This window comes from Hypanus sabinus, chromosome 14 (genome assembly GCF_030144855.1).
Source record: "Hypanus sabinus isolate sHypSab1 chromosome 14, sHypSab1.hap1, whole genome shotgun sequence".
Lineage (NCBI taxonomy): Eukaryota > Metazoa > Chordata > Chondrichthyes > Myliobatiformes > Dasyatidae > Hypanus > Hypanus sabinus.
Genome location: NC_082719.1, coordinates 46,651,551 through 46,674,223, shown reverse-complemented (window position 1 = coordinate 46,674,223; position 22,673 = coordinate 46,651,551). Strand labels below are relative to the sequence as shown.

Genomic DNA, 22,673 nt, shown 5'->3' with positions numbered 1-22,673 from the left:
ACCACATTATGGCTTCTACTCTCTTCCTGTCCAATCCTGATGCAGTGTCTCAGCCCGAAACGTTGACTGTTTATTCCTCTCAGTAGATTTCTGCCTGACTTGCTGAGTCCCTCCAGCAGTTTGTTACTAGCATATGCCTATGATATGCCATGTGTCTGCTTTGCTGCTGTCCCAAAGCAGCACCCTTAGGCACTTTTCCAGCAATAATGTCAATTCCCTCTGATTCCAATGCCTTACGGTTGCATCGAATGCTGTCTACAAGATGACCAGCATCAAATCAGCCAGCTGCCTTTTAAGGGCAACTTCAAATAATTAACCTGGAGATGAAGTTAACAGGTGACGGGAGCATCATCATCTTAAAATGCCCTGTAATGTTGCAGACCATCTTGGGAATGTGTCACCTTTCCCTTATCATTACTGGGTCAAATTCAAAGCAATTGCCTACCTTGCAGAAGATCTCAGAAACTGTCTTCTGCTCTGTTGATGAAAATATTAGCACGTCCATTGCCCCATTTCTGGAAGTCAATGACCAGCTCTTTTTTTTTGCCATTGAGGGAAAAATTGTTGTCACGTTGCCATGTTACTAAGCTCTCTGTCTCCTTCACATTTAAACTTGAGCGTAAATAAATTCACAATAAATTTTGTGAATGTATTTATGCTCATGTTAACTTCTGTGCTTTTCACTCAGGAAATAACTTGCACTGATGAGGAGTGATTTCCGCATGCTGTTTACTACCCTGGTGGAAACCAGAGCAGTCTTTTACTTTATCCCTTCATTCTTTCTTGTGGCATTTGGAATGCATTTGGCTTCTTTTGAACAAGAATTCACTGCAAATGAAAACCAACTGTAATTGCTGGAAATCTGAAGTAAAAACCAAAAGTGCTGGAAAAGCAAGTCAGGCAACATCTGTGGAAAGTGTCAAGGCAAGTAGATTTTCAGTAGGGCGGTGAAGATATATGGAGAATAAAAGAAGTGAGACTTTAGGATGAATCAAAATGGATTAGTGAGAGCATTTGTCAGCACATGGTATTAGACCTGTGTAATGAGCTGTTAATAATAAGGAGATATCAGGTTACACTTTTGTGTATGATGAGAAAAGAAAATGAAAATAGAAAGTGCTAGAAAGTGAGTCAGGCGCTGTCTGTGAAAAGAGAAGCAGTTAATGTTTTGGATGATGGATCATTCATCAGACCAAAAATAATAATATAAAAGAACTAATTTGTATAGTGCCTCCTCGACTGTTGCAATGAGGCAACGCTCAGGTTGGAAGAACACCTTGCATTCTGTCTGGGTAGCCTCCAAGCTGATAGCATGAACATTGATTTCTCAAGCTTCAGGTAATGGCTGCCCACCTTCACTATTCCCCCTTCCCTTTTCCCTTTCTCACCTCATCTCCTTATCTGCCCATTGCCTCCCTCTGATGCTCCTCCTCCTTCTGTTTCTTCCATGGCCTTCTGTCCTCTCCTGTCAGATTCCCCCTTCTCCAGCCCTGTATCTCTTTCACCAATGGACTTCCCAGCTCTGTACTTCACCCCTCCCCTCCCAGTTTCGCCAATAAGCTTGTGTATCTTCCTCTCCTCCCCCCCCCCCCCCACCTTCTTACTCTGACTCCTCATCCTTTCTTCTCCAGTGCTGCCGAAGGGTCCTGGCTGAAACATCGATGGTGCCCTTCTGCGTAGATGCTGCCTGACCTGCTGAGTTCCCCCGGCACTGTGTGTGTGTTACTTGGATGTCCAACATCTGCAGATTTTCCCTTGTTCGTAGCTGCTAGTCAAATCGACCAGTAATCAAAGTCGAGTTTATTGTTAAATGTACAAGTTCATGTATGCACAGGTGCAATGAAAAATTTTACTGCTGCAGCATCACAGGCACGTGATATCATAAATGCAGCATTCACAAGAGAAACAAATTAAGCATGTTAAACACAACTTTTAAAAGATAGAAAATAATTAGAACTAAAACAAGTCCATTTTAGTGCAAGATAGTCATAGTAAATTTGTTTATTATTGTCACATTGGCAGAGAACAGTTTAAAAAAACTTGTCTTGCATACTGTTCTTACAGGTCAATTCATTACAGCAGTGCATTGAGGTAGTAGAAGGTAAAACATTAACAAAGTGCAGAATAGAGTATTACAGTTACTGAGAGAGTGCAGTGCAGGTAGACAATGAGGTGCAAAATCATAATGAGATAGTATGTGAGGCATCTTACCATGCTAGGAACCTGTAAATTAGTTCTATAACCACAGGATAGAAGCTGTCCTTGTGCCTGGTTGCACGTGCTTTCAGGCTAGTGTCCCTAAACTCTAGTAGATGAGGGTTGTGCTGGTGAGTTCAGGAACTGGATGGTATGGGACTGTGCCTGAGGAGAAGTTCACATGGCCTGGAGGATGAAGATCTTTGATAGAGCAGCAGATACTGCCAGTGTGTGGAAGGATATGCTTGTGATGTACTGGATAGAGTCACGGCTGATGTTGCAGATCTTGTTCAGATACTGGGTTACATGATGAATCAATAGAGGTAATTTTGGCTCTAATCTTCTATAGTACCCACACAGTACTGACATTCTTCTCTTAAGGGAATACTCAGCATCTTGAGCAGGATCTACTGGCCTGCAATAAAATTGAGCAAAAGCCAAAGAGAGAAGGCAGTGAGCAATGTTGAGGGAAGAGATAAAGGATAAAGAATCTTAAGAGAAATAAATTGGTCTATTGTCACAAATATAGTACAGTGCAAGGCCATGTCAAGGTCGATAGTGCGGTCAGGAGCCCATTTTGTCATACAAAATGACCATTTAAAAATGTTATAACACCAGAAGAAAAGCTGTTCTTGAGCCTAGTGATATGCATTTACAAGCTTTTGAATCTTCTTTCTGCCCGATTGGAAAGGGAAGTTCACAAGATGCTTTCCTGACCCATTTTTTTCTACCACAGTGGATAACTTTACACTCATCCCCAAAACGTTCTACTTACCAGGAAAACTGATGCATATGACTCCTTGAATGCTCCTTTCAGTGGTCATTGCTCAAGCAAGTTTGTATTATTTATCTTAAACATATCCTATTAGATAAAGATGTCAAAATAATTGAAGTAATTGAAAGGGTAGCAGGAAATGATCCTGTCCTCAACAAATACATTTTTAAAAATAAAATAACATCAATTTGGACTAAAAACAATTGAAAGAAATCATAAAACATCACTTGTAAAAATTACAATATATTAAGAATATTGTACGATCATTATAAATAAAGAAATAATTAACAAATTGAAAGAAAGCTTTCTTGACAACATTTGGCAGTATAAAGAAATGGAAATGAATTGGAACTTTATAATCAAGTTAGGCAAAATGGCCCACGTGACATTTGACTGCAGGTGTTTCAAAGATCTATTCCTGAGCCTATGGCTCTTATCACTTAGGTGAAAATTATTTCTTTGTTCCAATCAATATTTGACAGCTAGTTTCCATTTGGATAATTTCTGTGTTGAATAATTTTGGATCTCAAATGGGGAAGTATGGTCACAAGGATGAATTTTGGGAAATTGGGGCTACAGTGTTGCAATTGTCATTCTCATCGTGACTGCAGGATTGTGGAATTAGCTGCCTCTGTGGGCTTTTCCCAATTATGTTAATCTCCTGTCACAAAGAAGGCCTGATGTAAAGAAGCAATGGTTTTATCAATGCCCCATACTGATTAAGACTGCTTCATTTATATGTATTTGGCAACTCCCCAAGTTGAACAATATTCTTCCTAGAAATAGAAATGTGCCCAACCAGATCAAGACAATATGTTCTTGGCATGGGTAGATTAGCTTCTGCCTTGATTTCATTCACATTCCCTCCAGGAAGTGCACTCAGAACAAATTTGTAACAAGATTTTGTTTTATGGTGGTAAAAGCTATTCTTGCTACTCTTTATGCCTATTGCTGAAAATATTGAACTCTGAAATCTTGTCGTATTTATTTAGTCATCATTTCAAGACCGTACTAAAGCTATTCAGTCCCTTTAAAGAGAATATAGTTTATCAACCACTATAAAAACAGATTACTTTGCATCAATGTTTTCTTGAGTAGTGCATTTATCATTTGCAGTTTCATAGAGCAAATGTTTTGTAATATAACATTCAAAATAGGCTTCTGATGGAGACTTTTTTCACTGCTAAGGGAAATAGGAAGATCTTGTGAATGAGTAAATAACAAGGGAAATTAGGGATAGTATCAAGTCCAAAGAAGAAACATATAAATTAGCAAAAAAAAGCGGCACGCCTGAGTACTGGGAGAAATTCAGAGACCAGCAGAGGAGGACAAAGGGCTTAATTAGGAAAGGGAAAAAAGATTATGAGAGAAAGCTGGCAGGGAATGTAAAAACTGACTGTAAAAGCTTTTATAGATACATGAAAAGAAAAAGATTGGTCAAGACAAATGTAGGTCCTTTACAGTCAGAAACAGGTGAATTGATCATAGGGAACAAAGACATGGCAGACCAATTGAATAACTACTTTGGTTCTGTCTTCACTAAGGAGGACATAAATAATCTTCCGGAAAAAGTAAGGGACCGAGGGTCTAGTGAGATGGAGGAACTGAGGGAAATGCATGTTAGTAGGGAAATGGTGTTAGGTAAATTGAAGAGATTAAAGGCAGATAAATCCCCAGGGCCAGATGGTCTGCATCCCAGAGTGCTTAAGGAAGTAGCCCAAGAAATAGTGGATGCATTAGTGATAATTTTTCAAAACTCCTTAGATTCTGGATTAGTTCCTGAGGATTGGAGGGTGGCTAATGTAACCCCACTCTTTAAAAAAGGAGGGAGAGAGAAACCGGGAAATTATAGACCAGTTAGTCTGACATCGGTGGTGGGGAAAATGCTAGAGTCGGTTAACAAAGATGTGATAACAGCACATTTGGAAAGAGTTGAAATCATCGGACAAAGTCAGCATGGATTTGTGAAAGGAAAATCATGTCTGACGAATCTTATAGAATTTTTTGAAGATGTAGCTAGTGGAGTGGATAGGGGAGAGCCAGTGGATGTGGTATATTTAGATTTTCAAAAGGCTTTTGACAAGGTTCCACACAGGAGATTAGTGTGCAAACTTAAAGCACACGGTATTGGGGGTATGGTATTGATGTGGATAGAGAATTGGTTGGCAGACAGGAAGCAAAGAGTGGGAGTAAACAGAACCTTTTCAGAATGACAAGCGGTGACTAGTTGGGGTACCGCAAGGCTCAGTGCTGGGACCCCAGTTGTTTACAATATATATTAATGATTTAGATGAGGGAATTAAATGCAGCATCTCCAAGTTTGCGGATGACACAAAGCTGGGCAGCGGTGTTAGCTGTGAGGAGGATGCTAAGAGGATGCCGGGTGACTTGGATAGGTTAGGTGAGTGGGCAAATTCATGGCAGATGCAATTTAATGTGGATAAATGTGAGGTTATCCACTTTGGTTGCAAGAGCAGGAAAACAGATTATTATCTGAACGGTGGCCGATTAGGAAAAAGGGAGATGCAACGAGACCTGGGTGTCATTGTACACCAGTCATTGAAGGTGGGCATGCAGGTACAGCAGGCGGTGAAAAAGGCAAATGGTATGTTGGCATTCATAGCAAAAGGATTTGAGTACAGGAGCAGGGAGGTTCTACTGCAGTTGTACAAGGCCTTGGTGAGACCGCACCTAGAATATTGTGTGCAGTTTTGGTCCACTAATCTGAGGAAAGACATTCTTGCCATAGAGGGAGTACAGAGAAGGTTCACCAGATTGATTCCTGGGATGGCAGGACTTTCATATGAAGAAAGACTGGATCGACTAGGCTTATACTCACTGAAATTTAGAAGATTGGGGGGGGGGGATCTTATTGAAACGTATAAAATTCTAAAGGGATTTGACAGGCTAGATGCAGGAAGATTGTTTCCGATGTTGGGAAAGTCCAGAACGAGGGGTCGCAGTTTAAGGATAAAGGGGAAGCCTTTTAGGACCAAGATGAGGAAAAAGTTCTTCACACAGAGAGTGGTGAATCTGTGGAATTCTCTGCCACAGGGAACAGTTGAGGCCGGTTCATTGGCTATATTTAAGAGGAAGTTAGATATGGCCCTTGTGGCTAAAGGGATCAGGGGGTATGGAGAGAAAGCGGGTACAGGGTTCTGAGTTGGATGATCAGCCATGATCATACTGAATGGTGGTGCTGGCTCAAAGGCCGAATGGCCTACTCCTGCACCTATTTTCTATGTTTCTATAAATTCTGTAGATCCTGGAAACATTGAGCAACACATAAAATGCTGGAAGAACACAAATCAGGCAGCATCTATGCAGGGGAATAAACAGTCGAAATTTTGTGCCCAGACTCTTCATCAGGACTGGAAAGCATTGAGCAGAGGCTAGAATATGAAGGTGGGAAGAGGGAAAGGAGTACAAGATGCAAGTGATAGGTGAGACCAGATGAATGGAAAGGAAAGTGGGGAAAGGGGAATGAAGAGTCTGGGAGGGGATAGGAACTATCAGCTTGTACTCCTTCCACAGCCTCACCATATTCTGACTTACCTCCCCTTTCTTTCCATTCCTGATGAAGTATCTTTGCCCAAAATATTGACTGTTTATTCACCTCCATAGATACTGCCTGACTTGTTTAGATCGTCCTACATTTTGTGTGTTGAATAAATAAAATCTTTTTACGACTGTGACTGCATATTAACCTTTGGGAAAATAACTAGCAAAGCTGTATGTAGCTTACACAAAAAAACACTGAAGGAACTCTGTGGAGGAAAAGGGACAGTTCATGTTTCAGTTGAGACTCTTTGTCTGGATTCAGCCTGACTCAAGTCCAATCCCTCCATGAATCACATCTATTATCACCGGCATGTGACGTGAAATTTGTTAACTTTGCAGCAGCATAATGTAGAAGAGGAAAAAAAATAAAAATAATAATAATAAATATATAAGTAAATCAATTACAGTATACATATATTGAATAGATTTTAAAACGTGCAAAAAGCAGAAAATAGTATATATTGAAAAAGGTGAGGATCCAAGGATTCAATGTTCATTTAGGAATCGGATGACAGAGGGGAAGAAGCTGTTCCTGAATCGCTGAGTGTGTGGCTTCAGGCTTCTGTACCTCCTACCTGATAGTAACAGTGAGAAAAGGACATACCCTGGGTGCTAAAGGACCTTAATAATGGACATTGCCTTTCTGAGACACTGCTCCTTGATGATGTCCAGGGTACTTCGTAGGATAGTACCCAAGATGGAGCTGACTAGATTTACAATCCTCTGCAGCTTCTTTCAGTCCTGTGCAGTAGACCCCCATACCAGACAGTAATGCAACCTGTCAGGATCTTGTCCACAGTACATTGAGTGTATTTGTTGACTTGTCAAATCTCTTCAAACTCCTAAAGAAGTATACCCACTGACTTGCCTTCTATATAACTGCATCGATATGTTGGGACCAAGTTAGATCCTCAGAGATCTTGACACCCAGGAATTTGAAACTGCTCACTCTCTCCACTTCTGATCCCTCTATGAGGATTGGTATGTGTTCCTTTGTCTTATCCTTTGTGAAGTCCACAATCAGCTCTATGGTCTCACTGACGTTGAGTGTCAGGTTGTTGCTGTGGCACCACTCCAGTAGTTGGCATATCTCACTCCTGTACGTCCTCTCATCACCACCTGTGATTCTACAGCAATGGTTGTATTGTCAGCAAATTTATAATTGTTATTTGAGCTATGCCTAGCCACACAGTCATGTGTATATATTTAGAGTAGAGCAGTGGGCTAAGCACAGACGCCTGAGGTGCACCAGTATTGATCGTCAGCGAGGAGTATATGCTATCACCAATCCACACAGACTGTGTTCTTCTAGTTAGGAAGTCGAGGATCTAATTGCAGAGGGAGGTACAGAGGCCCAGGTTCTGTAACTTCTCAATCAGGATTGTAGAAATGATGGTATTAAATGCTGAGCTATAGTCAATGAACAGCATCCTGACATAGGTGTTTGTGATGTCCAGGTGGTCTAAAGCCATGTGCAGAGCCATTGAGATTGCATTTGTTATTGACCCATTGTGGTGATGGGTCCAGGTCTTTGCTGAGGCAGGAGTTCAGTCTAGTCATGATCAACCTCTCAAAGCATTTCATCACTGTAGATATGAGTGCTACTAGATGGTAATCATGAAGGCAGCTCATGTTATTCTTCTTAGGCACTGGTATAATTGTTGCCTTCTTGAAGCAAGTGGGAACTTTTGCCCATAGCAGTGAGAGGTTGAAAGTATCCTAGAATACTCCCGCTAATTGGTTGGCACAGGTTTTCAGAGCCTTACCTGATACTCCATCTGGACCTTCCACCTTGCAAGGGTTCACTCTCTTTAAAGACAGTGTAACATCAGCCTCTGAGACAGAGATCACAGAGTCATCGGGTGCAGCAGGGATCTTCACAGCTGTAGTTGTGTTCTGCCTTTCAAAGTGGGCATAGAAGGCGTTGAGTTCATCTGGTAGTGAAGTATCGCTGCCACTCATGCTATTGGGTTACAGTCATGCTATTGAGTTGTCGTGCATCTGATATCGCCTCCAACCTCATTTGAAATTGTCTCTTCGCCCTTGAAATAACCCTCCGTAAATCACATCTGGTTTTCTGGGTCGCCAGACTTGAATCCCACAGACCTAGCCTTCAGCAGATGACATACCTCCTGGTTCATCCATGGCGCTTGGTTTGGGAAGATACAGTAAATCTTTGTAGGCACACACTTGTCCACACAGATTTTAATGAAGTCTGCTGCTTGATCCACTACTTTCCTCCACTGTTTTTCATGTAGCTCCATACTGCAGCATCAGTGGATGTAGTGTACCTGGACTTTCAGAAGGCCTTTGATAAGGTCCCACATAGGAGACTAGTGGGCAAAATTAGAGCACATGGTATTGGGGGTAGGGTACTAACATGGATAGAAAATTGGTTGGCAGACAGAAAACAAAGAGTAGGGATTAACGGGTCCTTTTCAGAATGGCAGGCAGTGACTAGTGGGGTACCGCAAGGCTCGGTGCTGGGACCGCAGCTGTTTACAATATACATTAATGATTTAGATGAAGGGATTAAAAGTAACATTAGCAAATTTGCAGATAACACAAAGCTGGATTGGCAGTGTGAAATATGAGAAGGATGTTAGGATAATGCAGGGTGTCTTGGACAGGTTGGGTGAGTGGGCAGATGCAGTTTAATGTGGATAAATGTGAGGTTATCCACTTTGGTGGCAAGAACAGGAAGGCAGATAACTGAATGGTGTCAAGTTCGGAAAAGGGGAAGTACAATGATGTTTGGTGTTCTTGTACGTCAGTCACTGAAAGTACGCATACAGGTACAGCAGGCAGTGAAGAAAGCTAATGACATGTTGGCCTTTATAACAAGGGGAGTTGAGTATAGGAGCAAAGAGGTCCTTCTGCAGTTGTACAGGGCCCTGGTGAGACCACACCTGGAGTATTGTGTTCAGTTTTGGTCTCCAAATTTGAGGAAAGACATTCTTGCTATTGAGGGAGCGCAGCGTAGGTTCACAAGGTTAATTCCCACGATGGCAGGACTGTCGTATGTTGAAAGATTGGAGCGACTGGGTTTGTATACACTGGAATTTAGAAGGATGAGAGGGGATCTGATTGAAACATATAAGATTATTAAGGGATTAGACATGCTAGCGCAGGAAACATGTTCCCAATGTTGGGGGAGTCCAGAACCAGAGTCCATAGTTTAAGAATAAAGGGTAGGCCATTTAGAATGGAGTTCAGGAAAAGCTTTTTCACCCAGAGAGTTGTGGATCTATGGAATGCTCTGCCATTAAATAGCAGAGGAGAGTGGAGGCCAATTCTCTGGATGCTTTCAAGAAAGAGTTAGATAGAGCTCTTAAAGATAGTGGAGTCAGGGGATATGGGGAGAAGGCAGGAACGGGGTGCTGATTGTGGATGATCAGCCATGATCTCATTGGATGGTGGTGCTGGCTCAAAGGGCCGAATGGCCTACTCCTGTGTTTATTGTCTGTCTGTGATCTCTTGTGTCTCTGTTGTGGTTTAGCTTTCCTGCAACAAAATCAGAAATGCGGAAGGCAATCACAAAGTACTGGATCAGTCAACTTGGAGAGAAAAAATGGCAAAATTACAGCTATAAACTCTGTGAGAACTATTAACAAATGAGAAGTATATAACAACGCGAAGGGAAAATACACATGCAACTACAATATATGCAATATGAAAATCTTTTCTTGCAAAACAAGAGTTTTAGCAACAATGATGGTTACTTCAGACAATAGGCAAAGCTATGAGGTAAATATAATTTAAAAGACATTAGTATCATTGAGTAATAGGATAGTTAGAAATGGTAGCACAACAGACAGGAAAAGATGAACAGACGAGGCTCAATAACAAAGAGTATTCCTGCAGTGTTGTTGAATAGGGAATTCGAGCTTGGATCTGGATCTAGTGATGGTGAAGAATCTAACTAATTGTTATATTGGCACCAGAAGCATGGCAACACTTGCGATTGCCCATCACAATCCTCGCTGATTTGATTTGACGCAAACAGTGCACTTTACTGTAATGGACGTGTGACAGATAAGGCCAATCAGCAATCTTTATCAGAAGTGTCTTCTTCACTACATCTTGAAGCCAAACCAAGTCACAATATTATAGTTTCTTTCTCCACAACATACCTTGTAGTGAGAACAAAGTTGCTTTTAATTCTTTAGAAGCGATGGGTAAGTAAACGGCAGGTGCAATCAGATCTGGGAAGGTGTGAATTAATGTACTTTGGTAGGAAGAATTAAGAAACAATACTTTTTAAATAGTGAATGTCAGGGTGCAGACAAATCTTAGTCAGATGGTTCATGGCGTACAAGAAGGCAATAATGCAAAGATAAGAGATCCTTGAGTTTGCCCAGAATGTCTCTGAGATCGCATCTGGAGTTCTGTTGACAGTTTGGGGCTCTTGGTTTATTGATATTGGCTGAGAATTAGTGTGGTGAAGATCCACTCGAGTGTTTCTTAACTTAGGAGTTGACCTATGAGGAGAAACTGAGTAACAATAATTTCTCACAGAAGCTTAGAAGAATTTGAGGTAATCACACATTATTATATAAAATATACTGAGAGGGACTGAGAGGATACATGTCAAGCATCTGTTTCCTCTTCCAGGATATTATATGGCTTTGTGGCATGCTCTCAGGGTGAGGAATCACCCATTCAGGACTGGGATAAGAAATGTATTTACCTGGCAGTTTGTACATCTTTGGAATCCTCTACCTAAGATGCTCTTGGATGTCCAGTCACTGAGGTTAAGACCAATAAACATTTGGATGCACAGGAGATGGGCAGGGACATGATTAGTAATAATCTTAATAATTATCAAGATAGGATCGTGGCTCTGTATAAGCTATTCTTATGTTCTCAATTATCTTTATTGAATGCTTAATGTCCCGTTTTCTTTTCCTTAATAGTTCAGTCATGTGGCCATCTGGGGCAGCATTGGAATGTGGGTGGTGTTTTTTGCAATCTACTCTTCACTCTGGCCGGCGATTCCATTGGCTCCTGACATATCTGGAGAGGTACAAACATTTAATTTCATGCTTTTTCCTGTCTGCTACAGCGACATCCAAATTTTCTGGATTGGCTTTATCATGTGTTATACTTGTTGGATTCGTACTTAATTATCCATCTGTGAAAGGATCTTTTCCCACTTCTAAAATGACAAAAATAGAAGTAACATGAAAAGTATGGTAATCAAATTACAAATTGACCTGAAGAGTTGTGGGATTAACATTGGTAATGGATATACAGGTTTTTTTTTTAATGGAAATTATGGTTTTCTGGAAGACTGTGAGGGTAAAGCTGCACTATTTGCCAGAGTGCCAGAGTGTGTAAAATGTTTAATTTAAATAATGTTTAAAATTAATCTGCATTTTTCCATCAGAATTTTCTAGAAAATAGGATTTCTTGATAAATATCATGTTCCACAATGTATAAACTCCTGGATAGCTAGTCCCTAATTTTAAGACCTTTTTGGGTTCTTCAGAAATCATTAAGCCGCCAATGTCCCTGAAGGCAGTTTAGTATCATGGCTTTGAAGTCATTTGCTTGTTGTAGTAGATGATATCTGTCTTTCTGTCTCTAGTGTTTCTGTCACATTTGAAAGTTAGTTTCAATGCTCAGTTAATCAATAAATAACTAACAATAAGTCAGGTTGACCAAACTGGCTTGGGTTAGATCTTTGCTCAGTGCTATCTAGTAAGTGTAATTTGGTTTCATATACAAGCCTAGCAGGAAATAACCAGTTTACTGTTTCCGATTCTTAACCTATGGTCCTTGCTCTGAAATCGATGAGTACGTATCAAGATAATAACACATCTGTTTAAGAGACCGAAGGGTCTCGGCCTAAAACAGCGACTGTACTCTTTTTCCATAGATTCTGCCTGGCCTGCTAAGCTCCCCCAGCATTTTGTGTGTGTTGCTTGGATTTCCAGCAGATTTTCTCCTGTTTGTTTAAGATGATGGCCACTTTGTGCAAAGGCACAAAGTAATCACTAGATGATGATTGGAACAAAATCTATTAAAAGATAAATACCACAACGGTCAGTAGAGCAAGTGAATATCAATGTTGTGAAAGTTGTGATGTTTAAATGAATTGGTATGTATGCTGGCTGCAAAATATTTAGTGGAGTCAGCATTCTGATTCTATTACTGGATTGTAACAGCTGCAAGCATTGTATTATCCTGAAATAACATCCACTAGGCTTACCCTTGTCTTTTTGGCCTTGTTTAATGAAGTTTTTAACTGTTTAGGTACTGATGGTTGTAGATAATTACATAATGGCTTGCTTTCCTACTAGGGGATAATACATATTTTTAGGAAGTAATCGGGTGTGAGAGTTTATATCAAATAAAAACTGTTTGGATACCTAGGATGCATCTAAAATAAAATTAATTAGTATTTTCAGTGGAACATTGTCCAGGCAGTACAGTATTTGTCCACAATGTTAACTAGCAATTCCAATTTAACATGATGAATCATGTTTCCAGATTAAGTAATGTATGAATTTTTATGCCTATTGGAAAAGGGAGAATTATTTTAGAGTAATAATTATCCCATTACTAGTACTCTATTAATTTTATGCTAATTTTCTGCAATACAGTAATAAGCAAGTATATATTTAAATCACTTTATGTAGAGGTAAATGCCTGATTAAGCACATGTCAGGAATCAAGTTGATTTAATGAGTGTAGGATTTCAGCTTGTAGCCAATTCAGTCTCTTACAATTATACAGTACCTTCAGTAACTGAAACTCCTGTTCTTGATTGTTTTAAAATAACCCCTGCCAGTTATTTAAAGCAGAGCAATTTGACCAATTATTTGTCAGATAAATTGAGATAAATTTCTCCATTAACTACTTCTCAAGTTTGGTCTTGCTGAGAAAATTGAGTGAGATATGATTTTGTTTATCAGCAGTAAATTAGAGTGGGTCAGTAGGTATTTGTGTAAAAAAAATATTGATCCACCCCAACTGTCTTCTTACAAGTACCTTCAGTGGAGCATTACTAATAGTTGGGAGGAAAGTAATTCAGCTTTCCAGGGCTAAATGTAGGAGCAAATCCCGAAAGGGTGGGAAAAGCAAAAGGATTAAAATCAAATTGAAGGATCAAGTTTAACTTCACCTTCAAGGTTACTTCAAAAATCAGCAGTATATATGTTGAATCTTTTACGTGCAGTGCATGTGTGGCTTCAGATGTTGTATCCGCATTGTAATTCTCGATTACTGAAGCAGTGCTTTCAGACATAAAGATAACAAAGTTAATTTCAAATTCCAATCTCCCTGTCTTTTTGGTATTTTTACTGACTTTGCTGAACCCAAAATCCATCCAAGATTTTAAACATCATTAAAAGCTGTTGCTTCCAGAGACCTGAAATCTAGCAAACCTGCTAATCCATGTGTGGTCATTCTTTGCATTAGAACACAGGAGTTCTGATGAAGTAGCTTAAAACACACAGAACACGCTTGCAACCAAAATCACACTGTTTACACTGTTGAGTCCTGACGAAGGGTCTCAGCCCGAAACATCAACTTCGCTTCTCCCTATAGATGCTGCCTAGCCTGCTGTGTTCTACCAGCATTTTGTGTGTGTTGCTGTTTACACTAGTACCCTTTAAGCTAAACAAGTATTATTAAGAATTCTTAACATAAATATTTGGAGATTGGCTTTTCCTCCTTTTCCATTTTATACTCTGAATAACATTGTCGAAGCTTCTCGTGTCCAGATATACTAAGGAAACCCAGAGTGACAATCTCAAACTGTGTACACTGACTTTCAGCATGGCCTTGAATTTTATAGAACCAATATTTTATTTAATATGTAAAATCATTATTTTATTTAATAGTGTATTAAATCATACTGATTAAAGCAAGTAAGGAAATGCATTCTAATTTTGATTACCATCTTTCAAAATGCTTGAAAATGTATCAGATTGAAATGTAAAGGTTTCATGCCTTACTTGTATATGGGTGACTAGAACGCATACTGTTGAGGTGGCAGACCAGCATTATACATGGCTTATAAATGAAAATCAGTTTCTCCCCATCAAGCTGTTTTTACCAGTCACAATAAAAACTAATAATGAGGGCAAAGGACCAGTATACTCCCACACTTCGACTGACACATTCATATATTTTTATTTAAGGACTTGCTCAACCAAATATCATGTTTCTAAATCTCATGCATCGGAGGGCAAGTAGACTTGCTACAGCAGTTTCAGTATGATATGTTTTTAAATGCTGAGAGACATCAGTGTAAAACCCTTTGTATGTATGGGGAAATAAACTGACATTTGCTTTAATTGTCAGAGATATGTTTTGAGGAAAACTCCAGACCAAAAAAAGCTAAATTCCTAATCTGAGCAGCTGTCATGTTGTATAGACAACAGAGTTGTTGTTTTCCCTCTGGGGCCTGTTGGGCCTTCGAAACATCAAGCTTTGTGACTCTCTGATTTCTGATCCCTTTGAATCCCCCTGGGAGCTACTTTTGTGACAGGATCCATTTGAAGGGACTAAGGCCTAGAGAAGAAACTTGGCATGGGCCGCAAATCTCACACATTAAGAACAATTTGTAAACTACGCACAGAGGCAGTCGGGACCCGTCCTTCGAACAGGCTGCTCCTGTTACCGGCATCATTTGAAAAGGATCGCTTTGCTCTTTCCCAGATGATTTGTCTGTGTGTGGAGAGATGTGAAAAGTTAGAAACAAAAATGGTTTCTACACAGTGTTTTAGGTGGGGGGGGGGTGGTGGGGGGGTAGCTTTTGTACAGCAAGGAAGGAAATACCTCTGTGGGGTTTTATTTTTCTTCGTACAAAACACAAAGAAGTTCTCTGTTTTCAATACGAATGTGGGCTTTAAATCTTTGAGCTTTGGATTACCTCTGCAGCACGAAATCTGACAGGCTTTCAAATATCAAATAAAAACTTTGCTTTTTTAATTCATTTTGATCATTTCTATAGGCACTAAGATTTGAATAGCCAGGCCAATTGTCCCCGCTTCACAATTGAAGTTCGAATAGTTGCGATTAACTCGGCACAGACAAGTTCTGTGTTCTTCAGCTTAATCTAAGAATAGAATCATCAGCTTGGTATTGGCTACATGAAAATGAACATTTTGCATTATTGGGAAAATATCTAATTTTTTTAACCTAAAACTGCATTACAGCAATTAATGTACATTTTCTTTAGAAGCCAATCATTTGACTGAAATTGAGATACTAACTCCAGAATTGTAAAATAACAGAAAGCTTTTTAAAATGCTGCAAGTGATCTGGGGAGAGCCAACTAATGTCTTTGTCATAAAATATCTCTCATAATAAGATTGTTCTTCAATTAGATTTCGAACAACTAATCTAATAATCTTTTAAGTTTACCACATAAAAATGTGTATATACGCCCAAATTGTTGCTTTGGTTTTTTTTTTACTCTACTGCTTTGTAGAAATCAAAACACAAAATTTTTATTTGCCTGAGTTCATGTTTAAAGTTGATTTAGAACAATTATTACCCGGTGCTGCATATCAAAAAACTGGTTAAAGAGCAAATTCAAAACTGCTGAAGAAGATGCAGAGTAAAATTCTCGCACAAATCTTCAACTGCCTCACAATACGTGATCAAGCATTTGATCTCCTTGTTCAATTTTGTAATTTTATTTATTACCAAAGTGTTGTTTAAGTGGAAATTCCTTAACGTGGCGGGAAGATGAAGTAGGTGGGTTTGATGTTTGAAAATGCTACAGGCTCTTTTTTTTTGGTCTGTGTAATCAAATTTGTTTTAGTTTTCACCAGCATACAGTATTATTTTTGAGAGATTGCTGGGATGGCTGAGGAAACAACTTTTATCAGCAAGCAAACTTTAAAGATTATTTTGATTAATGCTGTTGTCTCTTTCTTTAATCAATTAGTCAATGAAATTTGTTTACAGGTTTAGTTTCTATGTTATTAAAAAAGGCAGCAAATCTGCAAATTTTGTCATGAATACATTCCATATGGAAAAATGAAATCGACATATTTCTCTTTTAACAGGTGGAATACCTTAGGTAAAGGAAGTAGAATAGTAATAATTATCATAAGCATGTTTATTTTCAGTATTTAAAGAGGAAATCCTAAGGGAATATGATTTAGTCTGCTTCATGTCCATAGATTGCTTCAGAAACCGGGTGATTGTTCAAAGAAGCCAAGAAAAAAAAAATCTCCAAATTGAAGAATTTTAAATTCAAGAACTTTGCTAATCTATGGTGATCTGGTAAAGGTGGTACAGTCATGGTGCACAGAAATGGGATCTTTGGCCCTCCATGTCTATGCTGAGCATTACACCTATCTCTACTAATCACATTTCCTAGCACAAGGTCCATAGCCCACTTGACCTTGGCAATTGCAGTGCTTTTCCAAACAATGCCTAAATGTTACTGGAATACCAGCCTGTGCCACCAGCTCAGCAGAAGTACTAGAATCATGCTAAAATTGTATGTGTACTAAAGTCAATGCAAATTAAGTTTTGTGAGAAGGAACATAAGAACAGAATTCCCACTTCTGATTGTTCTTCAGATGGATTTCCAGTGCTGGTGCAATCACTGCCTCTCAGCTGACATAATAACTTTGAGACAGGCTTCTTGACTGATAAATTAAAAGTAACAGAATAAAATTGCACTAATACAACTTAATCCTCTAAACTGCTCTGATCATAATGATTTTGAATAAGTGCTTAAAACTACAGCTTCAGAAACACAGGGATTTATAGGGAACGGAAGTGAGAGGAAGGAAATCTTGTCAATCAGTGGCCCTTAAAAATATCTTTTAAAATAAACATGTCATTCATCTGTGGACTATAATGAATTAAGTCAATCATGTCACATCTTAAATGAGTGATGAAAGAAACTGTTACTTTTACAACACTGTTCATGTACCTTAATGCACGCAAGTGTAAGTTCTTGAAAATAATTATAATCTGCCACTGTGGGTTTGTTCCTACAAATGTGAAAAAAAAATTGCATTTTCACTCAACTTTTCACCATAATCAACCGTAGCTAGATACATCTGTCAAATGAGTTGGTGCTTGTCTGGACCAGAGATACACTTGGGTATCCCACACAGTTGAAATCTGAAAATTTACAGGCACTGTCAAGTTGAGCACCAAATGATTAATTTGGTGACTATCAGTTGGGAAGCCACCAGCTGTTTTAATGTTAACTGTGGGATCTCAGACTTTGAGAGAATATCTGTTGTAGATCTGTTAAGACCTGTCTTGGTCTAAATACATTCAGATTGCACTTTCACTTTGCTATTTTAAGTACACAGATACATTAAAAATACATAAAGTTATATTTAGTATTCAAGTTTATGTTTAGCATGTAAGAGTAAAGGGAATTTCTTGCCCATGTAATCTTATACTGAATTTGTAAGCTGCATAATGTTGCATTCAGTCCTTTTCACTTCAGTCATCTTCTGTCACCCATCGTTTATGCTGTGTCATTTGCAGCAGGATGAACTTTGTTTTGACTACATTTTTAACAGACTGTTGAAGTGTGTTATTTAGATGGGACCTTTTTTTTAGTATGGCACTTGATATCAGTTATTTCTTTGCCATATAATACCAGAGACATATCACTCTAGAATAAAATTGTTCTCTCAAAGGAAAGCTAATCTGAAATTGAAGAAGTTTTAAAAGGAAAGGTTGGAAAATTAGAAATACAGCAGATTCCTCAAGACTGCAGTAAGAAAGGTTTCTAACATGAAAGCCTTTGCCACTGGAATATGGAATTCTATGGCACAGCACCTCAAACTTGTCAGACAGCAAAGCAGAAAGATGGAAATAACAGCTAAAAATCAGGCATGATGTACCACACACAGTGACGCAAAGGAGCAGCTGATGGGTTAATTAAAGTACAAGACCTTTAGACTTTTCTGATATTTCATTATTTTCCAACCAAGTTCTAACATTCTTCAATCAGCCCGGCATCCAGAGTGAGTCGGTATTTGCATTATATTTTGTTGCAGAAGAAACTCTGATTTCGCACCCAATTGACGCAACTTTAAAGTTCAAATTATGGCACTTAATTCTCGCTTTAACCATTAGAGGTAGTACTCACACTGTCTCGGCTTGGAGCCCATCTTCATAATATAATTCATAGCTTTGGTACTATCCTAGCGAATATCTGCCTGTTCATAAATTTAAAATCTCCTCTCAGTGCTGTTCTAAACAAGGCTCCATACAATTCTGCCAACATATCTTTCTAAGCTTAAGTTTTTCAGAATTTGGAAATTTCACAGCTCCTTGTCACCTGCCTGTATAAAATTCAGATTTATTTTTCTTGCATCTGAACTTGTTGATCTCTGTGTTCCAGCAGTTCATCTCCTCATTAACTCCATCCATGCCTTTCAGTAACTACTTACTTTCATCTGTGCAACTTGCTCTGCCACCTAATTTAATGCCTTCTACAAATCTGAATATTTGACAATCTCCCCCTCCACCTGTTATTAGTATACTGTACATTTAAAAGCAAAGCCTGCAGTTCTCCATTCTACACTCAATCAAACCTCCCAAAAATTAGTCCTGTTGAAGGGTCTCGGCCGGAAATGTTGCCTGTTTACTCTTTTCCATGGTTGCTGCCTGGCCTGCTGAGTTCCTGCAGTATTTTGTGTGTGTTACTTTAATGTGGTCTGCTTTTTGTTACATAAAATTTCATCACTTGCCTCCATGAAATCCACATTGAGAGTTCCCATAGAAATTTTCCCAACTCCCTTGCTGCCAACTACCTTAATCAGATTTGGTCATGTGATCCACTGTTCACCCTATTTGATCAGTGATAAAATCACTCAGTCACTCTATCATTAGTTAGGCACTTGTAACTTGCCCAGCGTCAATATGATATGACCCATTGCTGCCACCTTAAATAATTATTTAACAGTTGCAGTTGTATAATGCAAATGCACCGTCCCTATAGCTGGCAGCAATAAAATTAAAATCAAAGTGCATGCAATTTCTTCAATTTGTTCAATACTCTGAGATGAAAATCATCAGGTCCATGTAAATTGTTTGTTATAATCCCATAGTTTGCTCCACAATTTTTGTTCTATTTTTATTAAATCCATTAAATTTCTTCCTGCAATTTCATTTTGGATACCCTTTGGTAAACTGTTATTTTATCATCCTCTTCTGTTTGAATGACTGAATTTAAAAGAGTTATAATTTCCTTTTTCCCTACTCTTTTCCCACCTTCCTCAGTATTTAATGGGCCTGCGATACTGTTTTTACTATTCTTTTTTGTTACAGTTCTAAAGTTTGAATATCTTTTGTTTTTTTGTTCTTTTGGCTGCACCACTCATTGGGCTAAATTATGTTGGCAGTGTCATGCAGTTCCAAAAGGACTGACTTAGCTGTTAAGTGCCCTTAGATTTCAAATCACAATGGAATCACAGAATATCAATGATGGAGCCCAGTTTTGCACGATCTTCAGGAAACTCCATGATTCCATCTGTTGCACTTCGTGGGAATAAAAGTTATAGTCTATCCCATTGACAAGGACTTTATTTTGTAAGTCATTTTGATGATCTTGGCACTATACCTAATGAAGTACAGTTGAGTGCTTGCAGCAAACAGCAGAAACCAAATAGCTTCATGACACTTCCTGCCCAGACTTTCTCTTGGAAAAATAGCTCCTCCAGTCCAAAGCTCCCCAGAAATCGTATTTCATTGTGTAGAGCGGAGAAAATAAAACTGGGAATGATGAAGGAACTTTTATGTTAATGATATTTACTCAGACATTTGTGTCACTGAGAATTAATCAAATGAGGAATTAATATGACACAGAATATATAATGCAGAAAAGGGTCATTTGGCCCCACATTAATGCTGATGTTTATGTTTCAAACAATTCACATCTACTCCGTTTGGTGAAGATTCTTACCATGACCTAGGTGAACACAGTTTTTTCCAAATCCTCTTTGATTTTCCAGTGACTTACTGGTGCCGTCACTGTAACTGCTTCCACTATCTTTCCACTGACTGTACTTTTTAACAAGATATGAACTGGAACTGTGTTTCACTAAATAATTTGCACTTAAAGTGTCCTGTGTGAACTTTGGGATTAATTATTTATATTGCAAATGTGTTTAGCTCTGCTCATAATGGGAAATTTGTGTTTTATTAATTTCCACAGGCTGTAATGTTATTCAGCTCTGGTGCTTTCTGGATGGGCCTGTTCTTCATCCCAATTGCCACCCTTCTGTGTGATGTTGCTTACAAAGTGTACGTATGACCAAAATGTACAAGTATAAATCCCTGTAAATGTTTCTGTTCTAAAAGAAACAGAATTCTGTATTTTAATTGCTTTGACCTGATGAAGCAATAATCTAAACTGATCTTGACTATGTTGTTTGATCAGTGCTAACACTGTGATGATGGGTACCTAGACCACTGGAGTAAGGGAGAGTACATTTTCATGTGTTTTGCAATGGTTCATTCATGTCACCTGAAGTCCAGTATCTCTGGAATGTAGTTCTGAATAGGTTGTTCTTAATAATGCTAAAAACACTTAAGGTAGTAAAATTAAATAAGGGTAAGAGTTTAATTTAATTAAATGAAGACACCATGGAGTTATTTAAAAGAGCATTGATATACTTTAGGAAATTGTGACACAATGCATAAATTTTAGGAATAGTCGCAAAGCTGTTATAACAAGAAAAATAAATTGGAGTAGACATGGAAGTAAATGTAACTAAAAATTTGAGACTTTTAAGAAATATAGTTTGTGCTGCCAAACAACAGGGTTGTACTACAGAAGGCAAGACTGTAAACCATGTGTCCTCTGATGGTTATGGTATTTGAATCTGTCAGTCTTAGTCTTCTGCTGTCTTCCCTATCCACACCACACTCCTGCTTTACTTTTAGACGACTTATCATAAAACTTACAACTTAAAGGACCTCAGTTGGTCCCTTACTTTCTAAGGAAGTTGACGAATGTGAGATCAAAATAGAACAGGCTAATGTACTGGAACATGTCAAGGTAAGGGAAGAGGCAGTGTTGGAAATTTTGAAAAACGTTAGTCTAGGTATGTCCCCAGGGCTGGGTAGGATTTACCCAAGGTTACTACAGGATGCAAGGGAAGAAATTGCAGCACCATTGGCGATGATCTTCATCTCCTCACTGGCCATAGGAGTAGTACCAGAAGATTGCAAGATGGCAAGTGTTATTCCTTTGTTCAACAAAGGTAATAAGGATAATCCTGGGAGTTATACACCAGTGAGTCTTACTTCAGTGGTTGGCAAGCTATTAAAGAGGATTCTTACAGACACGATTTTCAAGCATTTGCAGAAGCATAGTCTGATTGGGATAGTCAGTGTGGCTTTGTTAGGGACAGGTCGTGCTTAAAAAGCCTAATTGACTTTTTCAAGGAAGTGCAAAACAAGTTAATGAAGGTAGAGTGGTGGATGTAGTGTATATGGATTTTAGTAAAGCATTTGGCAAATTTTCCCATGGTAAGCCTATTCAGAAAGTCAGGAAGCATGGAATACAGAGAAGCTTGGATGTGTGGATTCAGAATTGGCTTCCCACAGAAGGTAGTAGATGGACTGCATACTGTCTGGATGTCCATGACTAATGGTGTCCAACAGGGATCTGTTCTTGGACCCTTATACTTAATGTTTTTTTTATAAATGATTTAGATGAGGAAGTGGAAGGGTGGGTTAGTAACTTCGTAGAAGTCACAAAGTTTGGAGTTGTGGATGATGTAGAAGTTTGCCATAGGTTACAATGCAAAATTGACAGAATGCAGAGCGCAATCTGGAACAGTGTGAAGTGGTTCGCTGTGGAAGGTCAAACGATGGCAGAGTACAAAATTAATGACAGGATTCTTCGTAGTGTGGAGAAACAGAGGGATCTTGAGGAGGTCAATATTCATAGAGCCCTCAAGGTTGTCACACAAGTTGATAGGGTGGTCATGAAGGTGTATGGAGTATTGCCCTTCGTTAGTCGGGGGATTGAGTTCAAGAGCCATGAGGTAATCTTGTAGTTCTATAAAAGTCTATTAAGATTTGAAGTATTGTGTTCATTTCTTGTCAGCTCATTATAGGAATGATGTGGCAGCTTTACAGAGAGAGTGGAGAGGAGATTTACAAAGATGTTGCCTGGATTAGAGAG

The 22,673-nt window shown here is 38.8% G+C and overlaps 1 protein-coding gene across 5 annotated transcripts in view; it reads left to right on the top strand.

Annotated features, from left to right (window-relative positions):
• The window catches only part of atp8a1 (ATPase phospholipid transporting 8A1), a 373,263-nt gene that overhangs the window by 336,762 nt on the left and 13,828 nt on the right, over positions 1–22,673 (top strand). For all 5 annotated transcript variants that reach the window (XM_059989113.1, XM_059989114.1, XM_059989112.1 and 2 more), the window contains 2 exons: positions 11,449–11,556; positions 20,694–20,782. In XM_059989113.1, coding sequence (XP_059845096.1) covers positions 11,449–11,556; positions 20,694–20,782 — 197 coding nt within the window. The remainder of the gene's footprint in view (positions 1–11,448; positions 11,557–20,693; positions 20,783–22,673) is intronic.